The 27549-nt window shown below is 38.3% G+C and overlaps 1 protein-coding gene across 40 annotated transcripts in view; it reads left to right on the forward strand.

Annotated features, from left to right (window-relative positions):
* Positions 1 to 27549, forward strand: part of RIMS1 (regulating synaptic membrane exocytosis 1) — a 479788-nt gene that overhangs the window by 290674 nt on the left and 161565 nt on the right. For all 40 annotated transcript variants that reach the window (XM_019929180.3, XM_033867415.2, XM_033867413.2 and 37 more), the window contains 3 exons: positions 22015 to 22082; positions 22667 to 22777; positions 24491 to 24590. In XM_019929180.3, the coding sequence (XP_019784739.1) occupies positions 22015 to 22082; positions 22667 to 22777; positions 24491 to 24590 (279 nt within the window). The remainder of the gene's footprint in view (positions 1 to 22014; positions 22083 to 22666; positions 22778 to 24490; positions 24591 to 27549) is intronic.

The raw sequence follows: 27549 nt of genomic DNA on the forward strand, positions 1-27549 counted from the left end.
GTCTAATCAGAGACCGTGTACAAGGGCTCACATAACCCAGATTATAAAGCTTTCCTTAAAGATCACAAAAGCAAAGTACTTGACCTTCGGTGGTAGAAAAAGTCCTGCCTACCTGAAGGTAACCCATTTCTGTTCCACAGTTTGTGGATAAACCCGAGGTCCTCCAGCCACTGTGCGGGAATGGGGGACAGGGGCAGGGCCCCTGCCAGTGGGTGCTAGCTGGGGTGAGCAAAGACCCTGGCCCACTGGAGGTGGGCCCCAGGGCCCAGGCCCTGCCTGGGAAGACCTGCTTCAGACTGCTGTTGCTTAAAAAAACTTAATTACCATTTGATATTTTCGTGAGCTCTGTTATTGCAGGTCATAGTAGAAAAAGAAAATCCTTTCCAAGCTTAACTCTCTACAAGATAAATAAATGATTAGATATATTGATATAGGTAAATGGATTAGGAATGACTGAAAATTCAAATATAACAAAGCATGCCAGCATTATTTCACTGCACCTGGAGGGCCGGCCAGGGCTTGTTTTTGTTCCAGACGGCTTGACAGAGACTAGTTTTTTCCTGACAAGTTAAATCTCTTTGACCAATATACTGTGATGCTCTGATTTCAGAGCCTAGTCTTATTCTAGCTCAGACGCATAGTTATAGAAATCTCTGTGTAAGGTTTGCTTCAGTCTATGAGATTTTACTGTAATCGGCTATTCAGTGAAGGCATGAAAGTAATACAACAATTGAGCACAAATTAAAAGTCTCCAAAATATGGGTTTAATCTGAAGGCCCTTAGAGGACTGGTGAGAAACCCAGGTTTTGTCCTGAGGAGAAGAATCCCTCTTTGGAGTTTTTGCCTGAAGTCGTGCCTATTGAGTTTGCTGTACAGAATCTCTGAACACACTGTGTTTAGTCTCCACCAGCCCTGGCTGCTTTTACAAAGGTCGATGGCGGTGGTACGTTGCTTGTGTCTGTGACTTAAAAGCACATCTAGATATTTGATCTCAAATGTGATGCAATGATAATTACACTGAACAGAGACGGTAGCAGGCCCAAAGATGTGTGTGTGTGTGTGTGTGTGTGTGTCTGTGTTTGGATGTGTGTGTGTAATTTTTTGTCATTAAAACTGTTTGTACATCACTTTGGAAAACAAAAACAACTGTCGAAATTCTTAGTAAAAAGTAAAATTGTAAAGGCTAGCAAGATGTTGTCTTTCAATGTTTCGGCCCCTTCCCACAGTAGAAAATGCAAACTAGACAAGCAAGAGTAATAGAGAGTTTCTCCTTGGAAAAATAAGTATTTAGCCATTAAAATACAGTTGCAACAATTACCTTAATCCAAGTTCTCTAAAACTACATTTCGAATATGAATAATAAGCCATTTTTACCTAAAACTAAATGCTACTTACCCTCTTGCCAGGTAGAAAGAAAATGAGGTGGAGTTTGGGAGATGCTACTAATTGACTCATTTTAAAATGGAGATGAGCCTTTAATTTGATTTAAAGTATGTATTAAATAAGCCTCTGTGTATTTGGGGAAACTTTAAGGTAAACTCTGATTTTTTTCTTAACATTGGAACGATTATACTCACTCTAGTATCTTGGTATTTCGGGTAGATTCTATTCATTTCTCCAGCCCCTTCTTGCTGTGATCAGGAAGGCATTTTAGCTACAATATAGGTTTCTTTATATGGAAATAGGTGCAGTATCATGACCTTATGCTCTTCAGATCATTGAAGTTATTTGATCAATGTTGAATGTGCTGATATTTATTGGGAGAAATTAAAGATTTTTTTATGGATTTATAAAATTTGCATTAGAAAACACATGTGAAAAATTATTGCTTTTAGCATTATTGAAATAACATTCAATTTAACCATTTCATGAAAGAGATAAAGGTAATTTCAATTTTCAGATTCAATGTCACTGAAAATCTTACATATCAGTGCTAACAGTACTCAGTTTCAATGTTTTCACCAAATATCTGTTAACTTCCTAATTTAAATCTGTTACATACTCAGTCCCCTAGAAAAGATAGCTTTGTTGGCTTTGCTTTGTTCTTACTTGAGAGACATCTATTTTGGTAAGAATCTTTGGAAGACAATTTAGCCACTCTGTATATAGGACATTATACAAAGAGCAATTAACCCTATATTTTCCTTTTTTTGTACTGCATTCACAAAATGTCAAAATATAACATTCAAAGAGAGAAAATAAATAATATTTAAAGGGCATGAATCCTTACTTTAATACCCGATAAGTCTAAAACAGTTTTTGATAAACAGTTACTACATGTTTCTGTTTTTCCTAGTATTGATGAGTAATGACTTAATTCTGGAACTCTGGGAACTCAACCTCAAATCCCTGGATGGCTGCGTTTTCAAATATGCTGCATATTTGCCAGCCACCTTGTTATTGATGCTATGCGTTTATATTTTCTTAATTAAAATATTTCTCATCAGAATTGCAGCTTACTGTCTTTTCTGTTGTTGTTTTAAAGCAGGAAGACCGAAAAGTGTTTCATCTTGTTTTTATAAAAGTTTATATGCCATAAAGTCATTTGTTTAGTTGTTGCCTAATGGATATTGTTTTTTTGTTTGTTTGTTTTTAACATCTTTATTGGAGTATAATTGCTTTACAACGGCGTGTTAGTTTCTGCTTTAACAAAGTGAATCAGTTATACATATACATATATCCCCATATCTCTTCCCTCTTGCGTCTTCCTCCCTCCCACCCTCCCTATCTCACCCCTCTAGGGGGTTACAAAGCACCGAGCTGATCTCCCTGTGCTATGCGGCTGCTTCCCACTAGCTATCTATTTTACATGTGGTAGTGTATATATGTCCGTACCACTCTCTCACTTCGTCCCAGCTTACCCTTCCCCCTCCCCGTATCCTCAAGTCCATTCTCTAGTAGGTCTGTGTCTTAATTCCCATCTTGCCCCTAGATTCTTCATGACCCCTTTTTTTGTTGTTTTTAAGATTCCATATATATGTGTTAGCATATGGTATTTGTTTTTCTCTTTCTGACTTACTTCACTCTGTATGACAGACTCTAGGTCCATCCGCCTCACTACAAATAATTCAATTTCGTTTCTTTTTATGGCTGAGTAATATTCCATTGTATATATGTGCCACATCTTCTTTATCCATTCATCTGTTGATGGACACGTAGGTTGCTTCCATGTCCTGGCTATTGTACATAGAGCTGCAATGAACATTGTGGTACATGACTCTTTTTGAATTATGGTTTTCTCAGGGTATATGCCCAGTAGTGGGATTGCTGGGTCGTATGGTAGTTCTATTTTTAGTTTTTTAAGGAACCTCCATACTGTTCTCCATAGTGGCTGTATCAATTTACATTCCCACCAACAGTGCAAGAGGGTTCCCTTTTCTCCACACCCTCTCCAGCATTTATTGTTTGTAGATTTTTTGATGATGGCCATTCTGACCGCTGTGAGATGATATCTCATTGTAGTTTTGATTTGCATTTCTCTAATGATTAATGATGTTGAGCATTCTTTCATGTGTTTGTTGGCAATCTGTGTATCTTCTTTGGAGAAATGTCTATTTAGGTCTTCTGCCCATTTTTGGATTGGGTTGTTTGTTTTTTTGATATTGAGCTGCATGAGCTGCTTGTAAATGTTGGAGATTAATCCTTTGTCGGTTGCTTCATTTGCAAATATTTTCTCCCATTCGGAAGGTTGTCTTTTGGTCTTGTTTATGGTTTCCTTGGCTGTGCAAAAGCTTTTAAGTTTCATTAGGTCCCATTTGTTTATTTTTGTTTTTATTTCCATTTCTCTAGGAGGTGGGTCAAAAAGGATCTTGCTGTGATTTATGTCATAGAGTGTTCTGCCTATGTTTTCCTCTAAGAGTTTGATAGTGTCTGGCCTTACATTTAGGTCTTTAATCCATTTTGAGTTTATTTTTGTGTATGGTGTTAGGGAGTGTTCTAATTTCATTCTTTTACATGTAGCTGTCCGGTTTTGGATATTGTTTTAACATCAGTTTATTATGTTGCCTGGTAAGACCGTTGTGTTCTCAGAGCTACTCACAGTATCAAAATGTCGAGGGCATGTAGAGCCTTAACCAGTTTGTTTAGTTTGTTTTTGTACTTTTAAATTTCTCTGTCCCTTTCCCTGTGAATTCTTATTGATGCCAATATGCTTGTCTGTAGCAACCCTTACTTGCTCTTTTACAATGTGCATCTTCGGTGGTCCTGTGGGATCGAATGCCAGAGACACTGTCTTATGATTGTGACTAAAATTATGAGTGAAGGCCTACTGGGTTTTTGAATGAATTAAGTCTGGGAGCTCAGATTTGTGATACTGGTTTTTGCCAGAAGCGAAGCCTTTTTCACTTGCTTTCCATTCTTTGGCAAGATTCCCAAGTAAGGTACAATGATTTGCTATTTACTGAATGCTGTGGTTTAAGCTCAAGACAAGCTAACGTCTGTACATTTTAGTTATTTTAGTTATTTTTTTATTTTTTTTATTTTTTTATTTTATATTTTTTTATTTTATTTTTTATATATTTATTTTTTTATATTTTTTTATTTTATATTTATTTTAGCATTTTAGTTATTTCTCATGGCAGGAAAGATATTTTGAGATTGATGGATGGAAAAATCTATACTTTAATGAAAGCAGGGTTTACAATAAATCTATTAAATAATGTTTTGTGCCTATTCATTCAGTTTTATTTTAATTCCCACTTTAAAGTCTACCTTTGTCCCAAAAGTGACTTAACGTTTCTACCAAACGTAAAAATACAGCCATGTGGAATCAGTGAAAAAAACGTGTAGAAAAGATCCGTGACAGAGAATGAAGATAGACATTTCAGCTGTAGGTTTAACCATGAACATCCTAATACATGTGCTTTGAGAAAAATGTCATTAGTTAAAAATGTATAGCATCCATAACACGCAAGTTAACCAGTTGTAGGAGTGCTCACTGATTCGTCCTGACACGGACACCAGAAAGACACTGCTCGCGTGTGGTTTCATGGAGAAGACGCTCTGTAGTAGCAGCGTTGTCTGCGTGATGATCTGTATAATACATAACATGTTGAAGGACAACACGGTAAAAGAACAGTGGGGCAGGGCTGGGATACAGCGCAGCCCGGGCACGTGGCTGGTGGTCCGGTTAATGCACAGCTAGATTTTAGAACAGCTCAATGGATTCACTGCATCTCCCTCACCAAGACCTCTGTGCACATTGTGTTGAGCTAAACATTTCAGAAATATCCAGGGACAGGGTGTTCCAGAATATGTCCTCCCTGATCTGGGCTTGGGTACGTCAGTGCAGCTGGGTGACTGTGGAGTTCTTTGTTTAAACAGCCAGCGTCCTGGGCGTCCTGGGTGGAAGCCGGTCCTTCTCAAGACGGCACCTGACCTGTGAGCAGTCAAGAAACCACCTTGAGTACTTTGAAGGCCGGTGAGGCATCCTGATGTTTCAAAGGAACAGGCTTTGGTATGAAGGTTTAATCTAAGAGGAATACATTTTGAAATTACTATATTGGAAATGTAATTCTGGACTCATCCATCCCAACCTTAAATATTCGGGGCCTCTGGGTGAGAATCCCTTTCCCGTGTCAGTGGTTTCAGCTCCTCTGAAGTGCGATGTCTCGCTAATGAGCTGTGCGTATCCTGTGCTCACGTGTTTGCGAGGATGCCTCTTCCCTCCGTGTGCTTTGTGCTTTGTTACCTGCATCGCTTGCTCCCGTCACCTGGAGTGGGGGCCCAGCTGAAAGGTGGTGACATTGGACAGCTTGACCGCTTTGGTGCTGCGCCAGAGATCTAGCCCAGTGACCTTGCAGTGTTTTGCTTCCTGTTTTCCCGTGGCTATAATTTTGAAGGTGTACTTACCAGTTTTCTCTAGAGTAACATGGAGGCATAAAATGTTCTCCTAATTGCTATGCCGAGTGATTTCCCACCACCAGTCAAGGAACTTCCAACTTAAAAAAATGTCCTGTAGTAGATCTATAAATTATTTGCTTGCATAGCCACAACAAAGACAAACAAACAACAAAAGAAAAGAAAACAAGAAAGGAGAAAATAACCCAATATTTATGGTAACTTACTTGGCGGGAAGAAGCTCTGGTTTCAAAACATCTTTCTGTTACCAAAATGTTTGCTAGGGTGAATTTATTTTCTACTATTTTATAGCTTCACAATATATTTTTTATTATTTTTTAAAATTTTTATTGGAGTATAGTTGCTTTACAGTGTTAGTTTCTGCTCTGCAGCAAAGTGAATCAGTTATACGTACACATATATATCCCCTCTTTTTTAGATTTCCTTCCCATTTAAGTCACCACAGATCATTGAGTAGAGTTAGTTCCCTGTGCTATACAGTAGGTTCTCATTAGTTATCTATTTTATACATAGTAGTGTGTATGTCCCAATCTGCTAGTTCATCCCACCCCTCCTTCCCGCCTTGGTATCCATAAGTTTGTTCTCTACATCTGTGTCTCTATTTCTGCTTTGCATATAGCTTCACAATATATTTTTAAATGGTAAGCAGTATCAGAAGAACTTCCGTTTTGTTCTGTATACCCTCAAAATTCATCTGTGTCATCATTTGAGTATTATTCTTGTTATTTATATCATTAAAACCAGGATAGTGTATTGATCTCCATTGATCTCCCTAATTTTCTATCTCTGGGATGTAAAGGCAGGCGGAAGTTGATTGGACCGTCAGGATTATTGCAGTGGATACTGTTTGGCTAGGGTTGCCTGGGCATGAGGTCTGGATAAAGACTCGCATTTTCCTTGATCAGAGATATTTGCATCCAGAGTTCTTTCTTGTAACGTCTATGCTGTGACCTCACCCAGCGCTACAGCTTCTGAAACCTTCGGGTAACACCCAGTCCCCAGACAATGAAAACAAATAAACCCCGGTTTTTTCCACAGGGTTTCTTGGCTGGTTGTTCCAAGACTTTGCACGTGACAGCTGGTCTGCCCGTGAATGGATTGCTCAGTGTCACAGAGGAAGCCTGGTCAGTTGGAAGGTGGCAGGGGCACCTCCCTCCTATAGGCAGCAACCTCCCCCCCGCCTTGGGAGAAGGGAAGCAGCATCCCTAAGATTGTGAATTTGGGGATCTGCTCCCAAGGGTGCTTCGCTACGCTTTCTATGTGTAGATTCTGGGGAAGAAATGGCTCAGTCGTGGGGCCTCAAACCATGTTTACGCATGAAATTTATTTTTCTCTAAACTATTCTCCATGCACATCCTTTTGCACTGTCGTCAGTGACCTCAGACCTTTCTTTAGGTATATTTGTATTGTTATGTAATATGGATAATAAATACAGTCTGCTGTAGATTTCCTGAGGGCCATAAGCATCCTTATTTTATTATTCTAGGGCACAAAGGGGTGTGTGCGTGCGTGTGTGTGTGTGTGTGTGTGTGTATGTGTGTGTATGTGTTTTCCGTTGTTGTTGCTCAGAACTTTCAGAAATTTGAATTTACTGACTTCTTTGGAAGCCTGTGGCATCAGGTCTATGTGGAGGTAAAGGACACAGACATCACTGCTGTGGGAGTATTTTTTTTTTTTTTTTTTTGCGGTACACGGGCCTCTCACTGTTGTGGCCTCTCCCATCGCGGAGCACAGGCTCCGGACGCGCAGGCTCAGCGGCCATGGCTCATGGGCCCAGCCGCTCCGCGGCACGTGGGATCCTCCCAGACCGGGGCACGAACCCGTGTCCCCCGCATCGGCAGGTGGACTCTCAACCACTGCGCCACCAGGGAAGCCCAATGTGGGAGTATTTCTGAACCCTGAAACTTCACATAGTCTCAAAAATATAAATTTATGTGACCTTTAAAACTAGGAAAATCAAACTGTTTACGCTCTGAAATAGCTTTTTATTTCTCCATGTCTTTTAGGCCATTTAAAGTAAATCCAGAAAATTTTCTGTGCTTTCCCAAAGCCCCAGCATCCAGAGTGACCCTGTTACAGATTTAAATTGACAGGTTTTTTTCTTAAAACCGTCAATCTTGTTATGATGTAGATTATTTTGTTAGGAATATAAGCTTAAAAAAGGGAATATTAGAAGGTTAGGAATCTTATAACCTATAAGTTTAACCTACATTAAACCTATTTTAATATAAATATTAAAATATATTCCATAACTAACGTCTGTACAAAATAATTTTAAGATAATACAGGCTGGTTTCAAAAAAACATTTTCAGGGATATCTTTGAGTCATCAGAGAAAAAATACGAAGAGATAAAATGGCCTACTTGTTTCGTGATATGGAAGATTTCAGTCACAAATATGTTGCTTATACACCAAAAACGTTTTATTTTCTCACATGAAAATATGATCATATAAAGAAGAAATGACAAAATGCTTATTTTCAGATGAAGGGTACATTGCGCAACCTGGTCAGATTAATTACTTTAGATATTTGGGGTTAGGGTAATCTGTATACATCTCAGCGTATAGACAACCTCACTGAAAAGGTAACCATTTTCTCAATCCCCCGGGGTCCCACTGGCTTTGTGGAAATTAACAGGAAGATTCCCGCCACTGTTTCTGTGTGTGATGGTTCCTTTTCTCACCCTGTAACAATCAGGGTTAAAGAAATACTCCTTTCTTCTGAGCCCTTGAGCCTCTGTTGTATGCCAGGCCAAGTATTAATTTTTATAAGCAGAGTGACTTTAACATTCTTCTAAGCCCATTTCGAGTCATCCAGTGGAAAGATTACTGATACCACTTGTATTTTAGCTATGATGGCTATCTATCAGTCTGATCTCTAACAGTGTGATTTCTTATCCCTAATCTCGATTATGTAACTAGACAATGCAATCTATTTCTGAAGTCCTTTACAGTTTACAGAACTGGCATATCTCATTTAAGCCTCATGGAACTTTTGTGCGGAAGTGGCATCATCCCCGTTTCATAGGAGAGGACGAGGATTATACAAATGAAGAGATGGTGTCACGATAAAGCCCCTGATATGGCAGGGTTAGGGTGAGACTCACAGTCTCTAGCTTCCAGTGCAGTGCTCTTTTTACACCACAGCTGGGTTTTATATATTTTATAGAAACAACATAATTTTAAATATTAGGTTAGATGATACTGTTCATAGAGAAATTAAACTATAGGGAGGTTCTCTGACTAGTCAAGGTTTCAAAAAAGTAAACTGGGAGACTTCCGGGAAGATGGCAGAAGAGTAAGACGCGGAGATCACCTTCCTCTCCACAGATACACCAGAAATACATCTACGCGTGGAACAACTCCTACAGAACACCTACTGAACGCTGGCAGAAGACCTCAGACCTCCCAAAAGGCAAGGAACCCCCCACGTACCTGGTTCGGGCAAAAGAAAAAACTAAACAGAGACAAAAGGATAGGGACGGGTCCTGCACCAGCGGGAGAGAGCTGTGAAGGAGGAAAAGTGTCCACACACTAGGAAGCCCCTTCGCGGGTGGAGACTTCGGGAGGCGGAGTGGGGGAGCTTGGGAACCGCGGAGGAGAGCACAGCAACAGGGGTGCGGAGGGCAAAGCGGACAGATTCCAGCGCAGAGGATCGGGCCGACCGGCACTCACCAGCCGAGAGGCTTGTCTGCTCGCCCGCCGGGGCGGGCGGGACTGGGAGCTGAGGCTCCGGCTTTTGTCGGAGCGCCGGGAGAGGACTGAGGTTGGCGGCGTGAACACAGCCTGCAGGGCGTTGGTGCGCCGCGGCTGGCCGGGAGAGAGTCCGGGGAGGGGTCTGGACCTGCCGAAGAGGCAAGAGACTTTTACGTCCCTCTTTGTTTCCTGGTGCACGAGGAGAGGGGATTAAGAACGCTGCTTGAGAGAGCTCCAGGGACGGGCGCGAGCCGCGGCTAAGAGTGCGGAGCCCAGAGACGGACATGGGACGCTAAGGCCGCTGCTGCCGCCGCCAGGAGGCCTGTGTGCGAACACAGGTCACTAGCCACACGCCCTTCCGGGGAGCCTGTGCAGCCCGCCACTGCCAGGGTCCCGGGATCCAGGGACGGCTCCCCGGGAGAGCGCACGGCGCGCCTCAGGCTGCAGCGTCACGCCGGCCTCTGCCGCTGCAGGCCCGCCCCGCACTCCGTGACCCTCCCTACCCCCCGGCCTGGGTGAGCCAGAGCCTCCGAATCAGCGGCTCCTTTAACCTCGTCCTGTCTGAGCAAAGAACAGACGCCCTCCGGCGACCTACACGCACAGGCGGGGCCAAATCCAAAGCTGAGCCCCTGGGAACTGTCAGAACAAAGAAGAGAAAGGGAAATCTCTCCCAGCAGCCTCAGAAGCAGCGGATTAAAGCTCCACAATCAACTTGATATACCCTGCATCTGTGGAATACCTGAATAGACAACGAATCATCCCAAATTAAGGAGCCCTGTGGATGAAAGGCTCTTGGTGCTGCAGCCAGGACTCAGTGCTGTGCCTCTGAGGTGGGAGAGCCAACTTCAGGACACTGGTCCACAAGAGGCCTCCCAGCTGCACATAATATCAAACAGCACAAATCTCCGAGAGATCTCCATCTCAACGCCAGCACCCAGCTTCACTCAACGACCAGCAACCTACAGTGCTGGACATCCTATGCCAAACAACTAGCAAGACAGGAACACAACCCCACCCATTAGCAGAGAGGCTGCCCAAAATCATAGTAAGTCTACAGACACCACAAAACACGCCACCAGACGTGGACCTGCCCACCAGAAAGACAAGATCCAGCCTCATACACCAGAACACAGGCACTAGTACCCTCCACCAGGAAGCCTACACAACCCACTGAACCAACCTTAGCCACTGGGGACAGACACAAAAAACAACAGGAACTACGAACCTTCAGCCTGCAAAAAAGGAGACCCCAAACACAGTAAGATAAGCAAAATGAAAAGACAGAAAAACACACAGCAGATGAAGGAGCAAGATAAAAACCCACCAGACCTAACAAATGAAGAGGAAATAGGCAGTCTACCTGAAAAAGAATTCAGAATAATGATAGTAAGGTTGATCCAAAATCTTGGAGATAGAATGGACAATAGAATGGACAAATTGCAAGAATCAGTTAACAAGGACCTAGAAGAACTAAAGATGAAGCAAGCAACGATGAACAACACAATAAATGAAATTAAAAGTACTCTAGATGGGATCAATAGCAGAATAACTGAGGCAGAAGAACGGATAAGTGACCTGGAAGATAAAATAGTGGAAATAACTACTGCAGAGCAGAATAAAGAAAAAAGAATGAAAAGAACTGAGGACAGTCTCAGAGACCTCTGGGACAACATTAAACGCACCAACATTCGAATTATAGGGGTTCCAGAAGAAGAAGAGAAAAAGAAAGGGACTGAGAAAATATTTGAAGAGATTATAGTTGAAAACTTCCCTAATATGGGAAAAGAAATCGTTAATCAAGTCCAGGAAGCACAGAGAGTCCCATACAGGATAAATCCAAGGAGAAATACGCCAAGACACATATTAATCAAATTGTCAAAAATTAAATACAAAGAAAACATATTAAAAGCAGCAAGGGAAAAACAACAAATAACACACAAGGGAATCCCCATAAGGTTAACAGCTGATCTTTCAGCAGAAACTCTGCAAGCCAGAAGGGAGTGGCAGGACATATTGAAAGTGTTGAAGGAGAAGAACCTGCAACCAAGATTACTCTACCCAGCAAGGATCTCATTCAGATTTGATGGAGAAATTAAAACCTTTACAGACAAGCAAAAGCTGAGAGAGTTCAGCACCACCAAACCAGCTCTACAACAACTGCTAAAGGAACTTCTCTAGGCAAGAAACACAAAAGAAGGAAAGGACCTACAATAACGAACCCAAAACAATTAAGAAAATGGGAATAGGAACACACATATCGATAATTACCTTAAATGTAAATGGACTAAATGCTCCCACCAAAAGACACAGATTGGCTGAATGGATACAAAAACAAGACCCATATATTTGCTGTCTACAAGAGACCCACTTCAGACCTAGAGACACATACAGACTGAAAGTAAGGGGATGGAAAAAGGTATTTCATGCAAATGGAAACCAAAAGAAAGCTGGAGTAGCAATTCTCATATCAGACAAAATAGACTTTAAAACAAAGACTATTAGAAGAGACAAAGAAGGGCACTACATAATGATCAAGGGATCGATCCAAGAGGAAGATATAACAATTGTAAATATTTATGCACCCAACATAGGTGCACCTCAATACATAAGGCAAATACTGACAACCATAAAAGGGGAAATCGACAGTAACACATTCATAGTAGGGGACTTTAACACCCCACTTTCACCAATGGACAGATCATCCAAAATGAAAATAAATAAGGAAACACAAGCTTTAAATGATACATTAAACAAGATGGACTTAATTGATATTTATAGGACATTCCATCCAAAAACAACAGAATACACATTTTTCTCAAGTGCTCATGGAACATTCTCCAGGATAGATCATATCTTGGGTCACAAATCAAGCCTTGGTAAATTTAAGAAAATTGAAATTGTATCAAGTATCTTTTCTGACCACAACGCCATGAGACTAGATATCAATTACAGGAAAAGATCTGTAAAAAATACAAACACATGGAGGCTAAACAATACACTACTTAATAATGAAGTGATCACTGAAGAAATCAAAGAGGAAATCAAAAAATACCTAGAAACAAATGACAATGGAGACACAACGACCCAAAACCTGTGGGATGCAGCAAAAGCAGTTCTAAGGGGGAAGTTTATAGCAATACAAGCCCACCTTAAGAAGCAGGAAACATCTCGAATAAACAACCTAACCTTGCACCTCAAGCAATTAGAGAAAGAAGAACAAGAAAACCCCAAAGCTAGGAGAAGGAAAGAAATCATAAAAATCAGATCAGAAATAAATGAAAAAGAAATGAAGGAAACAATAGCAAAGGTCAATAAAACTAAAAGCTGGTTCTTTGAGAAGATAAACAAAATAGATAAACCACTAGCCAGACTCATTAAGAAAAAAAGGGAGAAGACTCAAATCAATAGAATTAGAAATGAAAAAGGAGAGGTAACAACTGACACTGCAGAAATAAAAGAGATCATGAGAGATTACTACAAGCAACTCTATGCCAATAAAATGGACAATCTGGAAGAAATGGACAAATTCTTAGAAATGCACAACCTGCCAAGTCTGAATCAGGAAGAAATAGAAAATATGAACAGACCAATCACAAGCACTGAAATTGAAACTGTGATTAAAAATCTTCCAACAAAGAAAAGCCCAGGACCAGATGGCTTCACAGGCGAATTCTATCAAACATTTAGAGAAGAGCTAACACCTATCCTTCTCAAACTCTTCCAAAATATAGCAGAGGGAGGAACACTCCCAAACTCCTTCTACGAGGCCACCATCACCTTGATACCAAAACCAGACAAGGATGTCACAAAGAAAGAAAACTACAGGCCAATATCACTGATGAACATAGATGCAAAAATCCTCAACAAAATACTAGCAAATAGAATCCAACAGCACATTAAAAGGATCATACACCATGATCAAGCGGGGTTTATTCCAGGAATGCAAGGATTCTTCAATATACGCAAATCTATCAATGTGATAAACCATATTAACAAACTGAAGGAGAAAAACCATATGATCATCTCAATAGATGCAGAGAAAGCTTTCGACAAAATTCAACACCCATTTATGATAAAAACCCTGCAGAAAGTAGGCATAGAGGGAACTTTCCTCAACATAATAAAGGCCATATATGACAAGCCCACAGCAAACATCATCCTCAATGGTGAAAAACTGAAAGCATTTCCACTAAGATCAGGAACAAGACAAGGTTGCCCACTCTCACCACTCTTATTCAACATAGTTTTGGAAGTTTTAGCCACAGCAATCAGAGAAGAAAAGGAAATAAAAGGAATCCAAATCGGAAAAGAAGAAGTAAAGCTGTCACTGTTTGCAGATGACATGATCCTATACATAGAGAACCCTAAAGATGCTACCAGAAAACTACTAGAGCTAATCAATGAATTTGGTAAAGTGGCAGGATACAAAATTAATGCACAGAAATCTCTGGCATTCCTATATACTAATGATGAAAAATCTGAAAGTGAAATCAAGAAAACACTCCCATTTACCATTGCAACAAAAAGAATAAAATATCTAGGAATAAACCTACCTAAGGAGACAAAAGATCTGTATGCAGAAAATTATAAGACATTGATGAAAGAAATTAAAGATGATACAAATAGATGGAGACATATACCATGTTCTTGGATTGGAAGAATCAACATTGTGAAAATGACTCTGCTACCCAAAGCAATCTATAGATTCAATGCAATCCCTATCAAACTACCACTGGCATTTTTCACAGAACTAGAACAAAAAATTTTGCAATTTGTATGGAAACACAAAAGACCCCGAATAGCCAAAGCAATCTTGAGAACGAAAGAAGGAACTGGAGGAATCAGGCTCCCAGACTTCAGACTATACTACAAAGCTACAGTTATCAAAACGGTATGGTACTGGCACAAAAACAGAAAGATAGATCAATGGAACAGGATAGAAAGCCCAGAGATAAACCCACGCACATATGGTCACCTTATCTTTGACAAAGGAGGCAGAAATGTACCGTGGAGAAAGGACAGCCTATTCAATAAGTGGTGCTGGGAAAACTGGACAGCTACATGTAAAAGTATGAAGTTAGATCACTCCCTAACACCATACACAAAAATAAGCTCTAAATGGATTAAAGACCTAAATGTAAGGCCAGAAACTATCAAACTCTTAGAGGAAAACATAGGCAGAACACTCTATGACATAAATCACAGCAAGATTCTTTCTGACCCACCTCCTAGAGTAATGGAAATAAAAACAAGAGCAAACAAATGGGACCTAATGAAACTTAAAAGCTTTTGCGCAGCAAAGGAAACCATAAAGAAGACCAAAAGACAACCCTCAGAATGGGAGAAAATATTTGCAAATGAAGCAACTGACAAAGGATTGATCTCCAAAATTTATAAGCAGCTCATGCAGCTTAATAACAAAAAAACAAACAACCCAATCCAAAAATGGGCAGAAGACCTAAATAGACATTTCTCCAAAGAAGATATACAGACTGCCAACAAACACATGAAAGAATGCTCAACATCACTAATCATGAGAGAAATGCAAATCAAAACTACAATGAGATATCATCTCACACCAGTCAGAATGGCTATCATCAAAAAATCTAGAAACAATAAATGCTGGAGAGGGTGTGGAGAAAAGGGAACCCTCTTACACTGTTGGTGGGAATGTAAATTGATACAGCCACTGTGGAGAACAGTATGGAGGTTCCTTAAAAAGCTACAAATAGAACTACCATATGACCCAGCAATCCCACTACTGGGCATATACCCTGAGAAAACCATAATTCAAAAAGAGTCATGTACCAAAATGTTCATTGCAGCTCTATTTACAATAGCCCAGAGATGGAAACAACCTAAGTGTCCATCATCGGATGAATGGATAAAGAAGATGTGGCACATATATACAATGGAATATTACTCAGCCATAAAAAGAGACGAAATTGAGCTATTTGTAATGAGGTGGATAGACCTAGAGTCTGTCATACAGAGTGAAGTAAGTCAGAAAGAGAGAGACAAATACCGTATGCTAACACATATATATGGAATTTAAAAAAAAAAAAAAATGTCATGAAAAACCTAGGGGTGAAACAGGAATAAAGACACAGACTTACTAGAGAATGGACTTGAGGCTATGGGGAGGGGGAAGTGTAAACGGTGACAAAGCGATAAAGAGGCATGGACATATATACACTACCAAACGTAAGGTAGATAGGTAGTGGGAAGCAGCCGCATAGCACAGGGAGATCAGCTCGGTGCTTTGTGACCGCCTGGAGGGGTGGGATAGGGAGGGTGGGAGGGAGGGAGACGCAAGCGGGAAGAGATATGGGAATATATGTATATATATAACTGATTCATTTTGTTGTGAAGCTGAAACTAACATACCATTGTAAAGCAATTATACTCCAATAAAGATGTTAAAAGAAAAAAAAAAAAAAAAAAAAAAAAAAAAAAAAACTAAAAATAGAGCTACTATATGACCCAGCAATCCCACTCCTGAGCATATACCCAGAGAAAACGTTAATTCGAAAAGATACATGCACCCCAGTGTTCATAGCAGCACTATTTACAATAGCCAGGACATGGAAGCAACCTAAATGTCCATCAACAGAAGAATGGATAAAGAAGATGTGGCACATATATACAATGGAATATTACTCAGCCATAAAAATGAATGAAATTGGGTCAGCTGCAGAGACATGGATGGACCTAGAGACTGTCATACAGAGTGAAGTAAGTCAGAAAGAGAAAAACAAATATCATATATTAACACATATGTGGAATTTAGAAAAATGGTATAGATGATCTTATTTGCAAAGCAGAAATAGAGACACAGACGTAGAGAACAAACGTATGGACACCAAGGAGGGGAAAGGCCGGGGTGGGATGAATTGGGAGATTGGGATCAACATATATACACTATTGATACTATCTATAAAATAGATAACTAATGAGAATCTACTGTATAGCACAGGGAATTCTACTCAATGAAAGAGGGGATATATGTATACATATAGCTGATTCACTTTGCTGTACAGCAGAAACTATGCTCCAATAAAAACTAATTTAAAAAAAAAAAAAAAAAAAAAAAAAAAAAAAAAAAAAAAAAAAAGTAAACTGTGGGGCAGAAAAAATATTATTACATGATGTTAGAATCGACAGAAACACGTACCAGTGTTATCATTGGAAATACTTTTCAGTGTATATTTTTACACTCCAATGGACGCTGGCATTTCTGGGGTGCTTTACAGTTTATATAGCACTTCATGTGCATTATCTCATCCTACCCTTGAAAGAACACTGGGATGCTATAGAAGTTATTATCTCCAAAGTTGAGGGATTAATTGATACAACGGAGCTCAGAATTCAGCCAGAAGTGTTGATTCTGAGTTGCACAAAACTGCTTTGTATAATTGTGTGGTGGTCGGGTTGACATTCCCAAAATTAGCTCTCAAATTCGCCAAACAATACATATAACCACCTCTACCAAATATGCTTACAAAATTCTCCTTTCCCAGATCATCTACCAGCCTTCTTGCCCGTGCCCTAAGATTATAAATCACAGAGACGGCATCACAGGTCCTCAAGCAAATATTTAATCTTTCTCTACAGATAATTCAACTCTGGAGGTTCTATTCAATATAAATAATTTCTGAATGCAAACATCTTTGACACCTCATTAACTTAATAACTAAGAGTTGATGCATTTACTTGAACTGTCAAATTAATAAACCAAAGAGAGAGAGACGGTAGTATTATTGGTTCTATGATAGAAACAGAGCACATTGTGAACAAATGAGGATTTTGAAAGTGAAACTTGTAGGGTGCATTTGGAGAACAGCTACTTTTAACTAATCCCTAAAAGCTGGAGACCATGTAATCCTTCCAAGAAATGACAGTTGGTGTGTGTGTGACCTGGGCCAGCACCAGAAACTGGTGTTCCTTAGAATTATTTCAGTTCCTTAGAATTGTTGAAAAGGTTTTTCCTTGAAGACCACTAGTTTGGAGATGCCACCAGCCCTGCCTCAGGCCTTGCGTTCAGGGGACACAAATCTGCGACTTAATTACACAGCGTTTGCCATCAAATTGTGGGGTGGACCTTGGATTCTGAATGAAATCACCAAAAAATATTTGAGGACCAAAGCTTTTCTATACTAGGAACTTAGACTGATAGGAATTCGATTGTGAATGACAAGTTACTGATTTTGCATCTGTACCCATAGTAGTTATTACTTCACAGATTGTGTGGTTAATGATTAAATTTAAAACATACGTGTTCCCATTTTATTTTAGTGCCTGGATACTAAGTCCTATTAAATAATAGTTGTTTCTTATCCCTGACTGTTAAATAAAACGTGGTAAATTCAGGCTTTCTGGGGCTCTGCTGTATAGAAAATTATTGCTGACTGATTTCACAGTTAGCTCCATTATTGTATATAATTTCAGGGTAGGTGTGAATATACTTGCCCTTTGCAGGCATAGAACTCTCTAAAATGAACTTCTAAAATATGAGGAAACTATTCAAAATGGCATTTTCGTGATATGAATCAGAAGTTAAGATTTTATCTCAGTTCTTAGAGTTCACATTTTATTTCCTGTTTATGAAAATGTCCTTGTACAGTATTAAAATGGATTAAAGTGGATATTTTTATCATATTATAACCAAAGCAATATTTGTTAACCTGTGTGCTAATCATGGGACACAGTGTTAAAAATACCCAACTTTGTCTCAAATTAAAACCTCGTTCTTAGAACTGAGTTGGCTTTTGCATATGCGCTGTGTATAGACATACAATAAACGTGTTTTTGCCCAGTATTTTAATTTGTCTAGTGTTGTGCTGTAATAGAGTACCCTAGGATTCATCTAATCTTATTGAGTCTCAACATATATCCTGCTGTAGATTATAAACAAAAATAAAAGAGTAAAAATTTAAAGAGGTGTACGAAAACTCTGGGAAGGACGGTTCTTCTGATTTTTGGTCCATGATTTTTACAGTTGTTTTGAATGGTGACAATCTGTTCTATGTAGGAAGAACAACTGATTTTTTGAGATGAGAAGTAGCAAAATTACGGATCTGTATTATAAATTGTTCAGTTACTGTGAATTGACCTTGGAATTGCTTTGAGTCCCATCTTTTATCATCATTATAATGACGTTAAAAATACATTATGTATGTTTTCTGGTGATGGAAAAGTGCAGATTTTCTAATGCTTCAAGGCTTTGGTGTCGATAACCTTTCCTTGACTACTCGCACATTAGATGGGCATTCCACTTGGTCAACGGTAGCTGCTATGTAAACTGTGAAATAGGTGTTTAATGTGGGAAATTAGCTATGGTTCTCACCTGACAGTTTTAATATACCCATGCAGACTCAACCATGCATCTGTATTATTTAGAAGGTATTTTTGTTCGTTGCCTCCGATTGGTCTTATTGGAATCCACTGTGCTTTGACATTAGCTACACAAGGTACAAGAATTTAACTCATAGGGATGCATGTTTATGCATTGTTACCATACTCTTACCATAATGACCTGGGTTGAGGCAGAGGTAGTTCTCTTTACAGAAAGCTCATGTGTCCTTAGCTGACCTTTATTTGTGCAATGAAAGCTGTCTGCTTACTTATGAAGTGTAATTAACCTGCTTTTTCACAAGGAATAGGATAAAAGTCTGTTTTTCATGTTTTCACGAAAAAATAATGCTCAAATTATAACACTTCATTGGACTTGGATATTTATGAACTTGCCATTTCAGTTGACAGAAGCATCTATATCCTGGATTTAAATTAATGACAATAGTAAATTCATTCCTCTACAGTTGTATCGAGCACTAGAACCAAAATGCTTTTGCATCAATTCCATAAGCAAATACCATGCATTTATCATTTTGTAGCTATGCCACCTGGCAACCAATATCTTTAATCACCTATTAGGAAAGTAATCAAGGAAAATGATTTATATTAATGAAATACTAGAGTCTGAATATTTTAGGGGGGAGTTTTGTTGAGTGTCACTTCTATTAATAATAGAGAAATGTGTCTTATAAAGACAAATTAGAGTACTTAAAACGTCAATAATATCTTTACAATTTAATAATACATGGAAAGAAGAAACACATATAGTTTAAAAGTACATATTTAGATTTTAGAATGTACTTTTTGTAAATCTTTAAGCAAAAATGTTATATTTTAATGGGTGATGATGAAATTAGTTCTAAGAAAGCTGTCAAAAACTGTTCAGAAAGCGAGGGAAGTGTAATTGTGTACTAAAATATATGCAACTCTTAGTGTATGCTGAAAGACTTAATGTCTCTTCTAGATTTACATTTATTAGTCATTTTTAGTAGATTTCCAAAAACTGAAAAACAGAATTTCTAGAGCTGCAAAATCGGTTCCATTCATACGAGCACTAATGTAAGAATTAGTTCTGACGGAACACCTGAATGGCCCGGCAAGCTGTATATATACCTATGTATCTCCCATCTTAAGCCAGTTTAATTAGACCCTCCATTCACCATCATTATCCTACACAGCTTACCACAGAAAACCACTGCCTGAAAGCAGTCTTTTCATAATCAACTGTGCTCAGTATCATTACCGAATTGTACTGGAAACATCACCTTTCAGCTCTTCGCATATAAGGAGCTCTTTTTGCCCAGCAGACATTCATCAGATACCAATATCTAGATTTGCTCAGGAAAAGGTGAGTGAAACAAGGTTGGACCCCCTACGAGGAGCTGGAAGATGAGCCAGATAAGGACCCCAAGGAGTCCAGTTTCTAAGATCTAAGTCAGTTCCTTCAAGACACGATGAACTGGTTCCTTGAAGCCTTTAAAATAGGAAGGATTTTTGTCATTTCTTTAAACCTTAAAGACTTCTCAAAGCAGCTTCCACCTTAATGACGAATTTTTCTTCTTCAAGCCCCACAAATATCTCAGTGGGTCTATTAATTTGTCACAGTATTTCAGAATGAATCAACATTTAATGAGTCATCAGCCTTATTACTAGGTTTGTGAAATTTTAGGGGAGAAAGCCTTATGAATTGCAACAGTCTTTTGAACAATCTTGGTAGTTACTGAGTAGTAATTTTAATTGTATTATTATTATAAATAGTCTTTCTTTCAAGAGGAATGGTGCCATAATACGAAAGGCAAAGCAACTTTAAAAATAAGCACACGGAGTTTCACAAACAGTAAAAATAAAGGAGGAAAAACTTTTACAACTTTCCTTATATCCCATTAACTAAGGTGGTTCAGAAGAATATTAGAAATCTATAGTCGCCAAGCCGTGTATACCTTTTAAAGTATATGATTATGAGCAGGATATGAACTCCATGTGGAGTAAATTTTAACAGAATATAGTTTCATAGAACATACTGCTGTTATCTACATGCCATATTTGAAGAGCATTTTAGTATTTATTGTAGGATATGTATCATTCTGCTAAGAAATTGAAGTATATGGATTTTTTTGTGCCTGCAGATTTTAAACTTGTTTTTTTCATTTTCTATGATATTTCTTTTACGGTGCCTGAATTTGCCATGCCTGTCATCTACATTAAATTCTTTATTTATAACCTTCACAGACAGCATCCAAAACATATTTTCCTAACAGTGAGCTAGACATCTCACTGTTAGCAGGCATGCTTTACTCACTCTCCTAATGTTTTTCTCTTGGAAGAAAATTTTTCATTGATTGAATCTGATATTTAAAATGTAAAACGTCATTTATTCTCATATGGTTACCCACTCTGGCCTTTCTGCCTATGCAAATACAGCACTGCTGCTTTCCATTAATTTTTTTTTCTCTTTTTTTTTTCTCAAACTTTCTTTCACATTATATTTTGAAGCCAAAAAAATCAAACTAAAGATTCATAAGTTCATGTTTACAAAGTTAGGATTTTTTAAAGTCTTTTTTATGACTTAAGTAAAAGTGAATACTTTGTCATTTGTATGTACTCTTTTGCTGAACGTTATTCTGGACATTTAACTTTCAACACCATGTCCTAAAAAAATGTGTGCCCAGTTGTAGAGACCAGAGAATAAGTTTGAAAGATATGATGAAGTTCACAAGAGTTGAAGAGGAGGCGCTAAATTTTAATACTTAGTTCAGTGAATACAGTTCTAACCAATATCACTAATGACAGTCTGTGCCTTGGCATGGGTAGTCCTCTGAGGGGAGGGAGGTGGAATAACCTAGATCTGTCTGTACTTTTCATGTGTTTCTGGACCGAGAGTAAAAGATAACCCTCCCCTCGTATGACGTGCATCTGTGGCACACATTCATTCCGGGCGTCCGGGTCACAGGCTGTGCAGTGCAGGTGTGTATCATCCTGAGATGTACACACTCGCGATTACGATATTCATAACCCTTTACTTTACAGATTGAAGGAGTTGCGTGTAAAGTGTTCCTTCTCCACGTGAAAGCCGTTACACTTTTCATTCTCTTCCTCCTATGCAGGTGACTTGGATTATTACTGGCTGGATCCCGCCACGTGGCATAGCCGGGAAACATCACCTATTAGCTCAGTAAGCATTCTGGGAGGGAGAGTTGGGAATTCAGGGACTGTGTGTGCTGTTCGTTATCCTTTGCTGATACATGATAGATAGGAATCTTATTCTGCTCCATTTTACATTTTATGAAAGTATTGATTTCATTTGACAGTACATTTTTGAAGAAAAAAACAGTATCACTGAATAATAACCAATTTTAAAGTAACTAACAGCAAGTGTTAAATAACGGCTGTAGGTAGATGAGATATTCTTTGGTTAATGATGTCAACATTAACAAGTCAAAATATAGAATCGATTTGATTTAGGTAAGCAGATATATTTTAAAATTACAATTCATTTCATTTCAGAACCATAGTTTAGAGATGTACTTAGTTACTGACTACTTTTAGAACAATTTAGTATAGTAAGTACCTATTGCAAATAAAATATAGCACTAAAAGAAAATTGTTATGAGTCAAGGATAGAGCCCACCAGAATAAAGAATTCCCTCAGAGTGTCCTTAAATGAGGAAATCGCACCATGCTACAACCAATAATTATGTGTCTGTAGGAAAGAAAAGAGCTGGTTTATCTTTTGTAACTTTGTTCATGTTTTAATAGCATCCTGTAACGTGGCAGCCATCTAAAGAGGGGGACCGATTAATTGGACGCGTTATTCTTAACAAGAGAACAACCATGCCCAAAGAATCAGGTGCATTACTGGGTCTGAAAGTAAGTATGCTGGTTTATAATGTTCTTAAAGGCTGAATTACAGTGTGGACTACATTCAGCAAAGTTGCTGACAATGATTTTTAAGTATCTTCTCCTCTTCAAAATAAAGTTCTTCTAGTGAATATACCTTGTTAATATATTGATGTCTTATGGTATATTCAGTACTTTTATTGGGGTAATAGTTTAGAATCATTTGCTAAAATGGCATACAGATGTCTTAGGAAGCCGCAATAAAATACAGGAAAATGAAATAATTTTTCTCTGAATATAAAGTTCAAGGACAATTTTTACATTAAAATGGTTTTAATGGAAAGTAGTAAAGTTAAATAATGTGGACATTATAATTTTATTATATCCTAACAAACAACACCAAACATTATTAAAGAGATTGTTTCCTAAGTGCAATACAATTTATGGTAATACCAAAAGAGTAAAATGTATCTTTTACAAATATTACCTGACTTCTAACAGATATAATCTTTAAAAAACTAATAAATTACAAAGATGTAATTTCGGTAAGAAAAAACATATATATACATTTTGTTTTCTTATGTGTGTGCATGTGTACGAGTGTTGTCACATGGTTTCATTTGCTTCCGTAAACTTAAAGAAACATTTAAAGATGTTGCTTTGGGCTTCCTTGGTGGCGCAGTGGTTGAGGGTCCGCCTGCCAATGCAGGGGACACAGGTTCATGCCCCGGTCCAGCAGGACCCCACATGCCGCGGAGCGGCTGGGCCCGTGAGCCATGGCCGCTGAGCCTGCGCGTCCGGAGCCTGTGCTCCGCAACAGGAGAATCCACAACAGTGAGAGGCCCACGTACCAAAAAAAAAAAAAAAAAAAAGATGTTGCTTTAAAATTATTATTTACCAAGAGATTGTATTATAGTTGGATGCTAGTTTAACCTCTTCAAAACCATCAACTATTAATCCAACTAAAAATTTGTTATTCAGTTAATGTCACCTTATTAATTATTATCATTAGTTTCTCCTGCTATGAAATAATTCTGATCACTTCCACTATTGGGCGTGACCCTAAGAATATGGATCAACCTGAACTTTTGACATTATCCCTCCCATTTTTAATTATACACATTGAGCCCCTGCATTGGGAGAAATTAAACTTAGAAACTTTCCAATGTGTTTAATTTTAGTAATGGAGGAAAATCCAGGTGAGCGTGTTAATTATTCAGTGATAGAACTCAGACTTGGAGAGTTCGATTGGATCCTATATGTATTGATATTTCAGATGAGGAGGTCATTCGGGTGGTCAGGAGCTGAGATCAACTTAGGCTATTACTCTGGACCACGGTGAACTGCTTCCCCAAAGAGACCTGTTCTCGGTTTAAATCCCCAGTCTTTGTCTTAGACCTACATTCTACTAAAAACGTACAAAAGAGATCAACATCTCACGTCACATTGGGACATGATCTGAGTGTAGAAATTCAAGTGAATTTAGCGGGTAAAGAAAAAATAAATCCCAGTTAGTCAACTGTGTCAAACACCTGCTGTCTGATGGTGAGAGGGGGAGACCTCGTCTTTTGGGAGTGCGTTGTCCCTGGCGCAGGCTCCTCTGAGCACAAATGGATTGCACTTCATTTGTGTTCCTGCACCCCATCCTAAACACCTCACAAAAGCTGTAGGATTAATTCCTCAAACAAAGAAACGTATGTCTCAGTGTGAGTCTTGGGAACTTACAAATTTATAATTACCCAGGTTGTTGGAGGGAAAATGACTGACGTAGGACGCCTCGGTGCTTTCATCACCAAAGTAAAGAAGGGTAGCCTCGCAGATGTAGTTGGACACTTGAGAGCAGGTAAAGTTTCACTTTTAAACAGTTAAGTAACGTGTGCTCTGTGCATGGTGGTTTTCAACTTTGGGTAAGTTATGCATAAGTAAATAACTAATTTTAATGCATGCATACAGATTTGTTTCCTGATACAGATACCTAACTAACTGCAAAAATAGGTAACTATACCTCAATGGCAGTTTGGAGAAAATGAGTAAGAATCTTATTATTTACGTAAAAATACATAGACACAAAATGCTGAAGGATTACTAATTTTCGTAGATGGCTTCCTAATGTTGCTACAAAAATCCAAAACAGTTTAGCCTGTGCAAAAGATAACATCACTATTTAGTCCTTTATTTTATAAGCCATAGTAATTATTCAAGTTCTTCATAGTGGTCCCCAAACACTTATTCAGTACCAGTGATTTTAATAAAATGTAATCATAATCACATTCCTTACACAGATTATGTAATATATTATTTGTTAATTTAAATGTGACCTAGATTGTATTCACGCAGACGTGCTACTTCTTGGTATTTGGAAATTTACATTATGTTACTTTGTAACCTTAATATGACATCATAAAATCATTTAATATATTGAAACATACCATACTTAGTAGCAACATACTTTAAACTTTATTTTCAATAAACTGTTTTTTTTCATTTTAGTAAAAATCATATTAACATATTGTCTCCAGTTCGCTGTACTTCAGAGTTTAGTAGAAATCTTTTGGTGAGAGTGTCTCCTCACCCATTTGCCAGACAGTTACAGAGAAAACAGAGTAGGCTGACCTGTCGAAGTGAGGATTAATGACCTGTAGCACATGGAAAGAGAACGTTTCTAGACTGTGTTTTCAGTTTTTATAAGGTTATAATTATTGAGACCTTTATAAAAATGAGGTTATAATTAGGTTATAATTATTGAGGTTATAATTATTGAGACCTTTATAAAAATATTCTATGACTGTTAAGGACATTTTTGTTGTAGTTATCAGGATATCAGTTCAAAATCATTTAGATTTTTTTCTTCGATAGAGACATGCTCTCCAGGTATCGTACGTGGAGAAAAAACAAATGAGGGATGTTTCTCCATCTGCTATAGACACAGCTTTGAAGATGTGTACTGTACACTATTGTTTCTTATCGGGGACTATTTATGATTCCATAAGAAAACAACTCAATCAGGAGTGACTGTGTCAATAACCTGAGTCTTTGCTTGTTTAATGACTTGAAAAGAAGCCTCGAAAAGTATGAGTCCCTTGTTGCCTACTCAAGTGTAAAATACCTTTAGCTACAGAAATCTGAACTTGCAGATCAGATTATAAACATGATATCTTTTGGGGTTTTTCTTTGTGTTTTAATAGACAATTTCTTAAGGAAGTCAGTGAAGGGGTTTTTCTATATTATATATCCCTCGTAGTGATTTTCACTTAACACCCTTATGTGCCTAGAGTCTGAGAAACTTTAAAATGTCAGAAACTCCACTTAAATAACTATAAAACATATAAGTGTACTTTTCACTTGAAGCAATTGATGTAACTGAAAAACATATTTTTAAAAATTAGATAATATATCCTGTTTGATTTACATTATTATTTAGGAACTACTTTCCTTCTGTTTGCATATAAACAGCATTGACCTTTAAAAGTACAGTTTGTTTTTTATTAGCGTGACCTTTGCAGCCCACGAATTGACCTTAGCATTTGCAGTCTTGCTGTAGCTTTTTCTACTGCTGTTCCCCTAAGTCTGTGCCCTGCTCCACTGCTTGACGTAATGATCAAACCACAAACTTGGCACTGACACTCGCCTTATTAAGACCCCTCAGTGTCTCTCAGGCACCATCTGCTCAGGTCAAAGCTCTGTAGTTTACCCCCAACTTCCAGCCACCTCCTTACCAGTCGTCTCATCCCCAGCCATGGTGGTCCACCCAGGCAGCTGTTTCCACCTCCAGGACCTGGCCAGTGCCTCTCGTGTCCGTGGTGGCTTTGCTGCTCTCGTGATCTGCCTGTTGAAGTCCTCACCATGCTTCAAAGCCCACGTCAAGTTGCTTTAGTTCTCAAGGGTTTCCTGACATCTCCCCTGAGCAGTAACTAATAACTTCCTCCCTGTCATTCCTTCTGTTCCTCAGATGAATTCCTATCATTGCCTGTAACATTTGATTAAAGGTATTCATTTCTGTATTTCTCCTCCACCAAATTTAAGGACAGGAGAAAGTCTCTTTTATCTTTGTATCCTTATAATCTACATCCCTGCCTGAAAAGAGGACTCAGATATACATAAATATTGTTAAGGAAATCACCGTCTAGTTTAGGAGTTCTTGATTTGTAAATAATTAAATACATGCATTAAGTTAATTTGATATTGGAAGTTATGCTTCCAGGTTGCTGGCTATAAATAGAAGAATTTTATAGTGCAGTGCTTTTGCAAAATGTTCATTGCAGCACATTACTGGGTAGCAAAGTTGATGTAATGGGTTGCATCCATTATTTAGAAAAACAAAAAGAACATGGTAGAATAGAAAATATCAGGGTAAGTATTGTTTTAGAAAATATATTTTCGTACACACACATACATGTATACATTCACGTGCTGTAAACTTTATTTCTTTTCTTGGTCAATAAATTTAAAAGACTGCAAATATATTTTAAATATGTATTATTATTTTTTAATATAGTGAAGGGTATTTGTTGCCTTTTTGAAAAACTGCTAGGTAACATCTTAGATCAAACGATCAGAAGTGATTTAACTACTGGTACTAACCATACTCTTTTCTCATACCAAAGCAGCATTATATGCTTTTCAAATATTTGCTTTTTTACTTCTGAGTAAGCAAACACTTGAGGGGGGGGGATTACTTTAAATAATCCTAGGAAAACAAAACTTTTCTACTTTTTTTTAAAGGCATAGCTAAAAACGAAACAATTCCATATTTATTGTTAGCTTTAAGACGTACAATGATGATATTGATCCATTAGTTTGCC

The sequence above is a fragment of the Tursiops truncatus genome, chromosome 12 (genome assembly GCF_011762595.2).
Source record: "Tursiops truncatus isolate mTurTru1 chromosome 12, mTurTru1.mat.Y, whole genome shotgun sequence".
NCBI lineage: Eukaryota > Metazoa > Chordata > Mammalia > Artiodactyla > Delphinidae > Tursiops > Tursiops truncatus.